At 34.4% G+C, this 14,581-nt stretch overlaps 1 protein-coding gene across 3 annotated transcripts; it reads left to right on the top strand.

Moving 5' to 3' along the window:
• Positions 1-1,927: 1,927 nt before the first annotated feature.
• LOC138327462 (serine/threonine-protein phosphatase 6 regulatory ankyrin repeat subunit B-like) lies at positions 1,928-14,434 on the top strand. 3 transcript variants are annotated; one of them, XM_069273566.1, is made up of 9 exons: positions 1,928-2,080; positions 6,722-6,784; positions 7,417-7,526; positions 7,850-7,955; positions 9,149-9,193; positions 11,086-11,299; positions 12,331-12,441; positions 12,817-12,983; positions 13,507-14,434. In XM_069273566.1, exons 3-9 carry the CDS (start codon positions 7,422-7,424, stop codon positions 14,418-14,420), a joined length of 1,662 nt encoding a protein of 553 aa, XP_069129667.1. In that variant the 5' UTR covers positions 1,928-2,080; positions 6,722-6,784; positions 7,417-7,421; the 3' UTR covers positions 14,421-14,434. The 3 variants fall into 3 exon arrangements, with proteins under 3 accessions (XP_069129667.1, XP_069129668.1, XP_069129669.1); XM_069273567.1 differs by having other exon boundaries at positions 7,414-7,526; XM_069273568.1 differs by lacking the exon at positions 9,149-9,193.
• The last annotated feature ends 147 nt before the right edge of the window (positions 14,435-14,581 follow it).

Here is a 14,581-nt window from a genome sequence, read left to right as displayed (position 1 = left end):
GGCAGTGTGAATTAGGAAAAAATGAGTGGATATAAGCACAGCACTGGGTCTAGTATGGTATAAGATATATTGATATTATATAAGTGACATAATAATCCGAATTAATTAATTTTTTTCTTATTTATTATTTTTAGAAGATTAGAAGAGATATTGTCACATTTTAAAATTGGATTTGTAATTTGTGAACTTTTGGATTATTTGAAGATGTTCCACCGCTGACAAATAGTATTTTTTTCACTATCAAAAATAGGAGCAGACGATTTAGTATTTTTCTTCAGTTACAAAAGTTACTTACTTTACACCATTACCACCATTGAATAGTCTGAGCTTCTAATTTTACCTGAAGTTAAAAATATAAAAAATGATTAATGGCATCCCGAAAAAAAATCGTAGCACTATATCTATATGGAATGAAGATTGCGCATGTACCAAACGCAAAAGAAATTATTTTATATTAATTTTGTGCCAATTAGACATACATATACACGATTAAACACCAATTATTGTTCAAATGATGAATATCATTTATTATCTGTCGGCGGTGGAGCATCTTTAAATAAAATGTGAGAAGAAATAAAACAATTCCATTCCGCTTTAAACTGTTGATCTCAACGAAAAACATCTGCATCTAAGGTAAGTGTAGGCAGGTGATGGGGTACGTTGGAGGTAATCAGTTGCCATTACCAAACAGCCGTCAGCAGCATACCTGTCCGAGAATGATCCTTGTGTGTAACCGTCGTGGCTACCGTCACTGAATAATGACAACTATAGAGTGAAGTCTTGTTTATTGGTTCTTTTTATCCAGTTTTTAATTTTTCATTTCTGATATTGATTTTCGAAATCATTTATTCATTATTAATTCTCAGTCTTTATGGCGTTAACGTTGATATCATGCTTCACTGAATCCTTTGCGTCCCTGAACACCACTAGTGCATGGTCACATGTATTGTACACGGAACCTATGGACATATTATAGTGCTCTTTGTTCAGAAGTAAATAAACCAGCGTTGACAACTGAAGTACCAATACTAATTATCACGTCCATTTGTTGCATCTTATAATGATATGATTTGCTCCATCAAGTCTATGATGCTTCCGAACAAGAGTCGATCAGAACAAATACCTGATGGCGAATATATTTATACATCAGTGAACTTCAGACAGAACAAGCTTGGTGGACCAAAGATCGGGTAAAAACACAATTAAAGTTCTAATTGAAATTGGCCATTTATTAGAAAACGACAATTTAAAATGATATTGAAATACAAATATTTCAATAATATAAAATTATATCCAGCATTCTTAGGTCCTAGATAGGAATACAAACAGCCTACCTAAGCATTTTGTTTATAAATTGCACGATATAATGTAGATAGTGTGTGGACTATACCGAACATATAGAAACTCTTCAACATGTATAAATACAATGTATATTAAAATGATATTTGTTAAATAGATTTATAGTCAGCAATGTAACCAGAGACCTAGCGATGTGACAATAGCAACACAAATTTGTATAGAGATATGACATTGTATAAGAGAGAAATGTTTCTAAAAGGATTGGTCCACATGTATTAGCGATTTACCACCGATCCAATACACAGCAAGGTACAATGTCCATTGCAGTTCTCAAATCTACTTGAAAGAGAAATAACTGGAGACAAAAGGGACATTGGAATGACATTCATCGAAATCAAAAGTAGGTAAAATCATATCATTTAATTCTGTGTGATCTCCTTTGGGGGCTTGGTGGCGCTGCCATAAACTTAAGAAGAACTTTTCTGTATATATGCATATTGTGAATGTGAATTGTAATCTATGCCTAAATTGTATCCCTGATAATTGTGTAGCAAAGAGATGAATCTACAAATCAAAGTAAGAACTATAATTAAACGCTGTAACGAATCAGAACACGTGACCGTAGATACGTCACGCCCTTAGGTCTGTTTATATACCCGGTACCCGGTTATTATAACTGACGAGTGAGCGGCCTATACACCTGTGTGTACCTGACCGTTCACATTTACACCGAGGCAACGTTTGTAATCTATGGCGGACCTTATCGGACAAAGGTGTACAGGTGAGCGGAATATACATTTACTGTAATAGTATTATCATGTGTCATATGTAGTATGTTAATATGTAAGGACAAATTGTTATATATCTTACTACAATGGTCACTAGGAATAACACTTGTACAGAGTTAGTGCTGCCTTCAGTCTTTTAACAATTGCAATATTTTCTAAAATTCATTACAATAAAGACAGTCTACTCTACCCAACAAGTCACTGATTTTGTAAATGAGATTTCTAATATACAAGTTGTGGTATTTGTCAGAGCTGTGTTTATGTGTGAGGTTGTAGAATGTTAGTGTAAACAGTACATGTACGTGTTTATGGAGGCGTGACTATCTTACTTTTGTAAAGTGGGTGAACCCCCATGCTGGACTGTGTCTTACTTTTGTAAAGTGGGTGAACCCCCATGCTGGACATGTACGTGTTTATGGAGGCGTGACTGTCTTACTTTTGTAAAGTGGGTGAACCCCCATGCTGGACATGTATGTGTTTATGGAGGCGTGACTGTCTTACTTTTGTAAAGTGGGTGAACTTGCTTGACTTTATGTGTTTATGTAACTTTTGTAAAGTGGGTGAACCCCCATGCTGGACATGTACGTGTTTATGGAGGCGTGACTGTCTTACTTTTGTAAAGTGGGTGAACCCCCATGCTGGACATGTACGTTTTATGGAGGCGTGACTGTCTTACTTTTGTAAAGTGGGTGAACCCCTCCATGCTGGACATGTATGTGTTTATGGAGGCGTGACCTTACTTTTGTAAAGTGGGTGAACCCCCCATGTGGACATGTACGTGTTTATGGAGGCGTGACTGTCTTACTTTTTGTAAAGTGGGTGAACATGCTCTTTGTATTTATGGAGGCGTGACTGTCTTACTTTTGTAAAGTGGGTAATGCTGGACTTGTATGCTTTAGAACAGGCCAATATGTGTTCTATCACTCTTTGTATTTGATTGTATAACGATTCATCCTTGGTACTTGTTTTGATATGTATGTTGATCTATCTCCCGGTCTCCTTTTGTTTTTGTGTCGTAGAAGTATGTTACAGCCTCATATGTAATAAGAACGATTGTATTCCAGATAACATATGCACTAGGTCCTTTCAAATGTAGGATACGAACGACTTGAAGTGAAGTGGCACATATGGGGACAATATACAGTTACATTGGAAACGTAATTAGAAATCAAATTAATTGGTAAAAAAATTTCTTTTAATAATAATCTCGTCCTTATAATAAACAGCTAATTTCTACAAGGAAGGGATTGTCAACAGTTTAGTAAAGAGTTCTTCAGGACCAGAAATAGGCATATGGTATATCATTTTGTTTATCTTTTTAGGCAGTTTGATGTGTTGTATAAGCTACATTTATAGTTATGTGGAACCGCCACCTATCGTATGTAATTTACGTTCTATAGATCTCAGGTACAGTTGTATAGATATCAGTTGCGTAAAATATGTTTATTGTTTTATGATACAATGGTTATAACATTGGCCGAGGATACCTTTATCTAAGGTAGAACGTAGCAGTCCTAACCGACAATCATGTATTATAGGCAATTTCCCCACGCATCATCACCTATTCACAGTGTATATTTAAAAACATGTCCTATTTAGTTCTACAAATTAAACTTCCCTTCATGTTCATTTATGGTGAAATGATATAAATAATTGTCTGTTACTTAATGTAAACAATATTAGCAAACATATGTATGCTTAATGAAACTACGTTGGATACCGGGGTATTTCATCCAAAATATATCATAGATGTATCACCTGTAGGTTTATCTAGGCTTAAATTTTTCCCTGTCCTAGGCCAGTTTACTACCATGTCTTAAGAAGTACAATCTTAATTGTATAATAATAAATCTGATACGTCTGTATGCCCATTTTTTCGATATATATTGTGTGATTATTTGAACGAAATGAACGTTATTCCCTGACCTGAGGTCAGCCCGATCCTGTTAATGATTGTTTAGATGACTGCTAATGTTAATACATTTATGGTTTTTGCAGTAATCGCAATACTTACACATTTTCGGTACCCGTTCGAATTTGACAAATCAATTTAAAACTTGTACTTATACCACTAACATTTTTATATCAACCAGAGGACAAGTCCATCTATTTGTTCGAACTAAGCGTTAAGAAATCAAGTTGTTGTCCTATGTATTTGAAAATATTAAGTATATCGCTGATGTAATTGTAATGATGTTTGTAGCTTTAGTTGCCATGCTTACCATCCAAAATATACATAAATACAAAAAATGTGTCTTTTTTGTCTAAGAAACACTACAGCGCAAACTTATATAAACGAACATTTACTGAGGATATTTAGGCACTCCAAATACAAATGTACAACTTAAGGAGTGACAAAATACAAACTATACATAGCCCTTTCAACATCAGCATATCCTATTGAATCTTATAATTTTATTAGTATCAAATCAATGCATTGCATTAAAGTTTATTTAGTGCGGATATGATCTATCATTCTAACACAATCCTCATGAACCATCCACTCTTAATGATGAAGTTTGAAAGTCTTTAAAAGGCTTTAAACATGTTATTATCAGTCAATGAGGGTAGTATCCACATGGGTACTGCAGTGTATGAAGTGACTGGCGCTCTCTCACCCGGCTTTAAACATGTTATTATCAGTCAATGAGGGTAGTATCCACATGAGTACTGCTGTGTATGAAGTGACTGGCGCTCTCTCACCCGGCTTTAAACATGTTATTATCAGTCAATGAGGGTAGTATGCACATGAGTACTGCTGTGTATGAAGTGACTGGCGCTCTCTCACCCGGCTTTAAACATGTTATTATCAGTCAATGAGGGTAGTATGCACATGAGTACTGTATGAAGTGACTGGCGCTCTCTCACCCGGGTCACCCAGTCATGATTCCATGTTGTTCTGTTTCAATCAAGTTAATTTATATGTGGTCAATAACGAGTCATATATTTATTGATTCAAGTCAGAATTGCGGTTTCGTTTATCTTTGTCATTTAGATGTTGTTTTAACTAGAATCAATGGTGCTATCGACCATAACCTTACGGTAACCATAAGTGTCACGTGTCTATTACGGGCAGGTAATTCAACTCAGCTATATACAGGTGTTACTTTCCACAGTAAAGGCGATCATGGAGTCCCAATCAATGGCCATATTATAAAAATGCACACATATTTAATCAGACCGTTTGAAATAATGGACATATAGAAATTTCGTATAAGATCGATGACCTAGAGCGAATGTGTCTGCTGATAGTCAACTCCACTGTGTATGGCCATCAATGGACATTATTGTTCAATAATCAAGTGTACCGTGTTAATGACAGGGCTATTCCGGGTATCCTATATGGATTATCGTGTCTCTGTCACAACCCATTACTGATATAGGACATAGATGAGAACAAGATAGAGTTAGACAGTAAGTCGTTATTCTGAATCTACATGTAACTACGTAGCTACTAAAGTATTAGCAGAGGTAAATCTGACTATAACGAGAGGACTCGTAACATTAATTCTGTTTTAAATTCAAAACGTAAAAAAAAGATAAAATAAAATATCAAGGAGTGGATGGGAAGTCTGTTGGTATCAAACGAATGATATTGTGTGACAGTAAAGGAAACAAAAGCATATTCACTCAATAGAAAATCCTTACAGCCTAACCCCACCTGATCGTCATTGAAATACATGCATATCTTTTTCACCATTACTACACTGACATCTCCATCACCATATACACCCTACATACACTATCATAAACAGTAAAGTAAGTACATATACCCTACATATATCACTTCAAGAAATGATTGTTCTACAGTCCTGTGTTTGTAAAGGTCCGTTATATCTAGGATGAAATCATTGATGTTACTTATCTGACCCAAATAAAATACAAATATTAAGATAAACCTTCAATGTAAGGAAGTACAGAAAATACACACGACTTTGAATGACTTCCGTTTTAAACTTCTGTCTCGCTATATTTGATTCAAACTAGTTAGAAATATATACTCAAAAAGGTTGGCGGAGTCGTGGTAATGTATTTGTCAAGACACAAAGATAACTAATTTTTAAGAAGGCATGTTTGGTGTTTGATATGCTAATTGCAACTGTAAACATTTATCAAATGTAAATTTAATAACCTTCTCATCTTTATATGTTCTCCGAACCATAGCCATTGTATACAATCCATGTATACGGATGTCCATCGATGTATATCTTTGTATATAATGTAGTCATTCAGTAGTATGACAAACTTGGTATCATATTTATTATAGATGTAATTCTTTTCAGGCAATAGCTATGTTTAATGTGCATGTTTACATATACTTAACTTACATGCAAGTTTAAATGGTGGTGCAGTATATTGCCTGATCTATATAATATCAGCCAGTTATACATACCCTTATAAACATGTACTAATCACACGATTTATGTTATTCAATCAGACTCTATTGAACACATGTATACTGTCACCTGTAAAGCGATCCTGTGTAGCGATGTGTGAACGAGATTTCGAACAGCAATGATACCACGCGTCGTATGTATAGTCCTGGGGTACTTGTATTGCTAATACCTGGGTATGACGGTTATTGTAGAGACCCAGGTAAACTATTGACACCTGTGATATTACATATGTTACAGATACGAAGGTGTACAGGATGACACTGGTATATAGCTGAAGTCAGACTCCAAACAGAACGCCAGGTAAGGACACGTTATTTCTAATCTCACCTGGATTGCATTTTTATATTTTACACCTGAGTAGTCCCCATACTACCTGTCTGCTGTTGTTTATCAATGTAAAATACCTGTACCACATGTATTAGATATTAATATATGTTGACGATAAATCACACTTCATTATTCTAAGTACCCGCCAATTTACGTTTTTAAGATATTTCTTGTTCATTATTGAAACCGTCAAGTTTCAATTCAGTTCAATTTTGTGTCATCTTGAGAGTAAATTCATTAAGTATCAAAAACGGTATACAGGGCGCTAGAGATAGCTCCATTGAATACCACAAGGTCATGGTTCGAATGCTATTTATAGAAAGTATAATGGACTCAAATTCAATGCTTTATTGACTCTATTTATAAACTGATATCCCTTGACTGAATGTTTTATGAAGTACATGTAGCCATGGTATCGATATTGGTGTGCTTTGAACAATTTATTTCTGATTAACATAACAAAATATCGCCAGGTAGGACATTATGGTAACTTATCGCGATTGATATTTTCTAAACATGTTAGATAGACAATAATTATTCATATATGATTTTTGAAACTTAGAAATTAATGAACTTAACGATAACTTCATTATTGATGTGAGAAGAGGAAATGGGTGTAGGTACAAGTCGAACGGAAGATCTTGATGACTTCTTACGGGCGATAGAAAGAGGCGACATGGACGACATACAACGCTATCTTAGCTCCGGTATCAAGGTATATACTTAAACAAACTCACGAACTAATCGTTAAAAGTGCAAAGTACAAGTGGACCTGAATGAACAAGACAAATTCCTAAAGTGCAGCATGTTTAAATACATTAATCACACTATGGGTCAGTTTTGAGAACAATTTAATTTTGTTTGAGTTCAACTTGGAAATGCAAAAATACATTTACTCATATCTTTATAAATGTACAGTTTCTTGAAATAAAAATATAAGACAAAACTTAAGGACATAAGTTTAAAAGACGAATAGCTAAAGAAAATAACATTAAAGTCTGGAAGAGTTTTACCAACCATACGGTTTCAAATCAACAGGTCGACTCTGCAACAGCCTTGTACAAAGCCATGGAAAGTGGTCACGTGGACGTGGTTAAACTGCTCATTAATTCCGGATGTGACATCAACAAAGGAATCATCAATGGTAATGATGATTTGATATCTTGCAAATATCGCAAAATATGTTACACTACTTGTGTATTTATTATTGTCGTCTTTATTGCAATGTTTTGTAAAGGAAGTGGTATAGAGTGATTGGTTTGTTATACTTGACGGCCTGAAAAATTAATGTCATTATTGAAACATTGGAAAAATAAACTAAATATGAGGTAGTCTATGGACGGATTCATATCTAATATTGAACATCACTCCAGATTACAGCAAGACGACCAGTGTAAAATTAGTGTCATAAGAAACGTTAATGTTCGAACTTTTTATTTAATCAATTGAGCAACGCACTCATAGTTATTTTATTGTGTTGGATACCAATTTTACTGTATCATTTTTTTAATTTCTTATTTTTGATAAATATTTTGTCGATTTTGAGTGAAGTAACGGCAATCGAAACATATTATCAAGCTGACTCTTTATGTCCGAGCATTGCATTTGGATTAAGTACAGTTGAAACGATTTTACTAAATGTTTCAAAATTTGAACAATTATTAAATAATAAATGAGTAAATTCAAATGTACGCTGTGGAGGTCTTTATGAAGCGTAGTTAGATGTACTGATTTGATGTCTAAGTCTGTATATATACTGGCTATCAAACTACACATTCGTTACGGATGATATACTTAGGAGAATATGACTAGTGATATGACTATTTCTGGAATGGATGTCTCACTCTGACACATTTATAGATTTGTAAACACTCTTAATAAAGTTTTCAGTCAACCGTAACTGTCAACCATGTCAATTATATACTTCATGGGATTTGTGATACAGCTGCATGCCATGTTTCTGTTTTACATATCGTCAAAATTATCAATGTCCAATACAACATTGCAGAAACACAAAAACAAAGAAAGGAACAATATGAAGCAAAATAAATAAATGATAAAGTTAAATAAATAAATAAAATATAATGAAATTAACCAATAAAAATAATAACAATAAATAATATATAAATTATTAGATCAATAAATAAATAAAAAATATTTAGCACACATTATATATAATACAACACATTTATACGGTATCATTATATAAATTGTGTGTTCCCAATATACAGAAGTATATAATTGTATATTCCATTTAATTGATTCACTTGGTAAAGTCACCATTCACTATCTTTATACTCTAGTATAAACAGTTATTTTAACTAATTTTGTTTTCAGAATCGCTAGCTGCTAGATTCCTTCCGACCTCGATGTTTGAGATCGGTAAGTTTTTAATGAAAATAACTCAACATTACGATTCTTGATACAATTATATACAACATATTATATCAGTGATTTATCAAATATTAGATAAAATAATGTATTAATTGAACAGCATGGTGTGAGGACTGCCATTAGTGGAAATGGAGTAAAAATGAATTTTAATCAATATTAAAGACATGAAAAGATTAATACATATGACACGAAGTAATGTAAATCAAACCGTTAATGGTTTGGTATGTACTACCATACATAGACTATGTAAACTTTTGACAATTCGACATCAAAGTTAACAACATACGATAATTTTAAACTGGTTTTAACACCTAGATATTTCACAGCATTAAACCATGCCGTAAGGCCTTTATACCTTAAAGCGCTTTAGAGTTCCTATCATGACTTTCCCGTAGGGAATTACTCGCGGGAGCATCGTGTTACTTCGGTAATTCTAAATGGAATATAAACATTTTGCTTTATCGGTACAGAAATATCCTACCCTGAAGGTGTAAGACATTTTCTGTAGATGTACAACATACGGCGTCTTCATTGTCAGTACATAGGACAATTGGCGTTTATATGCTTTTGGTTTCTTTTGATAAATCAAAAATGTTATGATCAGTTTTCGATTTAAAAGCAATGAAGATTGTATCGATAAGAATCGACAAAGTTGTTCGAAATATTGTGCGTTCTATCGAAACAGATTTGGATTTGACTTTTAAATGTTTGAACTTTCCTACCTTTTTGTAGAAATCTTATTTTGATATTTATAGATATTCTGTTATAAAGTCAAACACATTTATATACCCGAATGATGACGGTAAAGTGTTCAATGTATGATGATGATGTTGACATGAGCTTCATGTTCAATGATAACGATATTCGATAAATAAATCGATTCTTCTTCGAATAATTGTATGTAATCCCCATTACCATGGTAACGAGTAAACACACGGAACGTGCCCTTTAAAATCAATAAGGGTTACTTTGATTGGTGTAATGACTAGTACTGCTGATCGATATTATAAACTAGGACCACTATAGTCACAGTGTATTCCATATGACCCATGGTCTTATATACAATCATATCGTTTTCCCGACACATCCCGTTCACAGCCTGGGTAATTTGAGGACGGTTTCCTAGTCAAATTTTAGGATTTTAAGGCGCCACTCGGTGTGTGATATGTGCTGCATTGTATTGGAGTTGTGTTAGAATGATTCGTAATTTACAATGTGGTAAAGTACAGTCATATAAAGCAATATTTTAACCGTTTAAGAAATTGAATTGCAGTTTGAAATGGTTTATTAATGTTGTAAATTATAATGATAACGTTTGTGACCCACCCTTTCCGACAACAGAATGCAATAAAGACGACTATAAAAGGACAATAGCAACATTACGTTACTGGTAGACGTTATAATTCATGCCAATATTATACATGCAGTTATAAGATAAAGCTCAGCAGTAAAGAATGATGTGTTTATGTGTTATAAGAGCTGGACCATCCTATATTGTATTTCTATCATCCAGTCACTCAATAAGCTTCTTAACAGAAATTAAACCAGGTTGTCTAATCCAGAGTAAATAAGTGTTACTTGTTCCTATTGTAGTTGTCAGAATAAAAGATAAAACATATTGGATTCCCAATACATACCTTTCGTATATGGGCAACATTTCCGTTACATTCTTTTTATCTTTCGATCGTAGCCAATACGTGTACGCGCTGGGCAATATCTACTGTTATAATTGATGTTTATCGTTGAAAGAAGAAATTCAATTGAAGCTAATGGCGATAAATACGCGGAGGTCAAACTATGTAACGATAATAACTTAAGCGATTGCATGCATGCAAATATTACTCTAACTTCTACTAACATCCTATAATTGTATTTTGTAGAGAGTCCCCTTCATCACGCATGTCAGCTTGGCTATGTTGACATTATACTCGAGTTGCTGTCGTCTGGAGTGGATATCAATAGGCGGGACCAGTATGGGATGACAGCCGTATGGGCAATGGCTACCGCGGGAAATGTAAACATACTGCGTCATCTTCTACAACACCCTGATGTAGACGTTTCTCTTCCATCGGGAGATAACTCAGTCCCTGCTGTGTAAGTTTAACACCATCATTGCGGTTTACGTACTCTAAAATTAGGAAATTTGGCAATTTCGATCCATCAAAGTTACTTCCCTTCGTTTCAAGGCAAGTAAATCTGACAAAGCAAATGTAAATACGTTAGCTAAGTAAGTTGATAGATCAAAACTAAGACGACACCTTATAGTTAATCAAAGATGGGGTAATCCTTGCTTTTTTCTATTTTTGTTCTCCATTAAAATACATTAGTATTTTCTTTTAGTTTTTTTTAATCCCATTGTCCGTCTGTTTGCCGTCATTCCGTCATTCCGTAACCAATTCTTGTTGCAACTATTTCTCAGGAACCACTGAAGGAATGGGTCTTAAATTTTACCTATATACGCCCTAGTTATGCATATTGCATTTTGGAAGAACCGATCTATCAACAAATTAGCAAACAGGTTGTCATCTTGAATTTTAAAATGGAAATTTGTTTTATCATTTGTTTCATAAAGCAATTAAAATATCTGTCTATTTCAGTATTAAAATCATTTCTTGATAGAAACTTGACAAGAAACGTACTTATTTATTTTAACTTTGGAACCCGTATGGGACAAATTTATCAGGCCCGTTTACGCATGGAATGTAGTTCCATCAATGAACACCATTTTTAACAAAAATATCGTGCTGTCACTAAGATGTGTTTGTGGTCAAACTGAAAACAATTCTCACTTCCTATTAGAATGTACTAGGTATGACGATGTAAGACGATTCATACGTTTATTACCATATACTATTACTGTAGACCTTCTTTGGAAACGAAACACAACCTGTACGCGAAAATAAGGTAATCTGCTTAGCTGTTCACAATTTTATACTTAAATCCGGTAGATTTTCAACTATTGTTGAATTGAATTTTGCCTATATATGCTATTTTAACCAAAACCCTACACCCTACCTCCCATTTCTTATTTCCAATATATTAAATTTCAATATTTTGCAAACTTTACACAAGTAAACTTTCTATGTGCTGTCTAATCAAGAATGTTCTATTATATGATATTACAGACATAGCCATACCTCACCCCTAATCATGGCGGCGAGGCAATCCCATAATGCCGTGGCGGATTTGTTGTGTCAGCACCATTCTAACTACGTTAACTTTACTGACGCTCAGGGGTAAGTAATAGGTTAAAATTGAAATTGAAAATTGAATCCATCTACAAAGACATCCCATCACATTTATATAATTGTGTAACGATATCATATACATATTCGTATTCTAACGATACGATATCAGTGAAAGGCATGCGTTCACAAATGTGACATTATAACACATTTTCTTCATATGATATTATGCAAAGTTGCCTAATGAAATAAGTATACGTAGCACACAGAGTTTTTGACTCGCATTGTCTTTTAAGATACATAAAGCTTCAGCACTATCCGGTTTTGTTTGACCATTACCTCAAGTACCACGTGACTAGAAACAAAACGAAAAAAGCGGTTTATCTGATAACATGAGTATTCAAAGAACGTTTTACCTACCCACAGACGTACAGCCCTTCACTATGCTGCGTGTAACGGTAACGATGTGATGACGTCACTGTTGCTAGAGAGAGGGGCGGGGATTGACTGTGTTGACGAGGACGGGGTGGCGCCTATCTATACAGCAAGTAAACATGGCCACACGACTGTTGTACAGAAGCTATTGGATTCAGGTAAAACTATGAACTGTATTTCTTATTTATGAAAATATTGCTCATTGTAATAATCAATTAGGATTTCAGTTTTCAATGTCGCATCCTATCGCCAATAATATATCAAGTTATCAGCATTATTGCATAGCTGCCCTGAAGGTAATTAGGTACATGTGATTCCATGCCATTTGGCTGCTCTGTTTATACTTATTAGGCTAAATGTTTTGTATCATGCTTTCACATAATCTGAGAGTACGAATAATATCACTTTTAAACTAATTAATCTACATGAAACATTTATATTCTCTTTATTTGTGTTGAGTATATATCAATATAGCTATATAATTTCTTTTGAAAATAAATAATGAGCAATGTCTCTAGTAATGAACTTTAAATAACCCTTTAAGACATAGAACGCATCCCAATGTTTAAGCTATTTTTTTTATAAAAATGATTGTTACACTTATATGATTAAAATTTGCTCCTAGGACAGGCAAATGCAATTAATATTAATCGGCTTATCATTCCTACTCCATATTTACAGGTGCTAATGTATCTACCCCCGCTGTTACTTGCTCCACGAACTCCGGATTCTGCCCTCTCCACATTGCAGTCTTTAATGGTCATTTTGATGTGGTACGACTTTTCTGTGACTCCTCCCAATCATTGGTGGACGTTCGCACGGTGTCACAGAAGACGCCGCTGATTCTGGCATGTTACACAGGCAGACGAGACATAGTGCTTCTGCTACTTAAGTATGGGGCGGAGCCAAATGTGAAGGATTCACTTCACCAGACTCCGCTGTTTTACGCACTCAGCCAGGAACTTCAGGCTTATAACAGAAATAAAGTACATAGTCCCTGTATCGACAATAATAACGATAAAGATTCTAAAAGTCACCAAACATTAAATAATAATTGTCAAATTTCACAACAATGCATCGGAAACGGTGATCCTGGCATAGTTGATGATGACGATGATATTTCTGTTTTGGAACATTTGATTCTGTTCGGAGCTGACGTCAGTAGTCTGGATGTTAATCAACGTTCATTCTGGTTTTACGGCATAATGAAGGGGACGTTGTCTCAGTGTGTGGTAATGATGAAATATGGTGCTCATATTCACCCGTTCAAACCTATTACTTTCTCAAAGATGGATAACTGTGATAAATTAAAAGCCTTAATTCAAATTGATCTCAGATTTAGAGAGGTGGCCAGGTTATGTTGTTGCACTCGACGCTTGTCGCCGGACCTGAAGAGATGTCTGGAGGAGGCATTGGCCAATCCTCCTAGTTTAAAAGTACAGTGCCGACACATAATACGGAACAATCTGCTTTCAAAGAAATTTGGTGTCTTACACAAGCAAACTCAGGAACTACCCATACCAAAATTGCTCCAATGGTACATTTTACTTAATGATGTATGTAATCAATTTGATATTTCATCAAAATACACATAAAACTATGCAAAACATGTACTGTGTTTCCTTTATTGTAAAGAAATTGAAAAATAGAAATATTCATAAAGATTATGGTAAAGGTAAGAATATAAAGTGAACATTTGTTCCTTTCATTTTGCCTGCTCTTTACCTAGGTATATATCTACAAGAATGTCATCGTT

The sequence above is a fragment of the Argopecten irradians genome, chromosome 7 (assembly GCF_041381155.1).
Source record: "Argopecten irradians isolate NY chromosome 7, Ai_NY, whole genome shotgun sequence".
NCBI lineage: Eukaryota > Metazoa > Mollusca > Bivalvia > Pectinida > Pectinidae > Argopecten > Argopecten irradians.
Note: the sequence above shows the minus strand (reverse complement) of the source record. Positions and strands in the feature narration are given on the sequence as shown.

What these genes read in the sequence shown, in the direction of transcription:
- LOC138327462 (XM_069273566.1), top strand. Translation starts at nt 7,422, where the DNA reads ATGGGTGTAGGTACAAGTCGAACGGAAGATCTTGATGACTTCTTACGG. An exon ending in CAACAAAGGAATCATCAATG is followed by an intron (nt 7,956 to 9,148) that starts GTAATGATGATT and finishes TTTTGTTTTCAG; the next exon opens with AATCGCTAGCTGCTAGATTC. An exon ending in GATAACTCAGTCCCTGCTGT is followed by an intron (nt 11,300 to 12,330) that starts GTAAGTTTAACA and finishes ATGATATTACAG; the next exon opens with ACATAGCCATACCTCACCCC.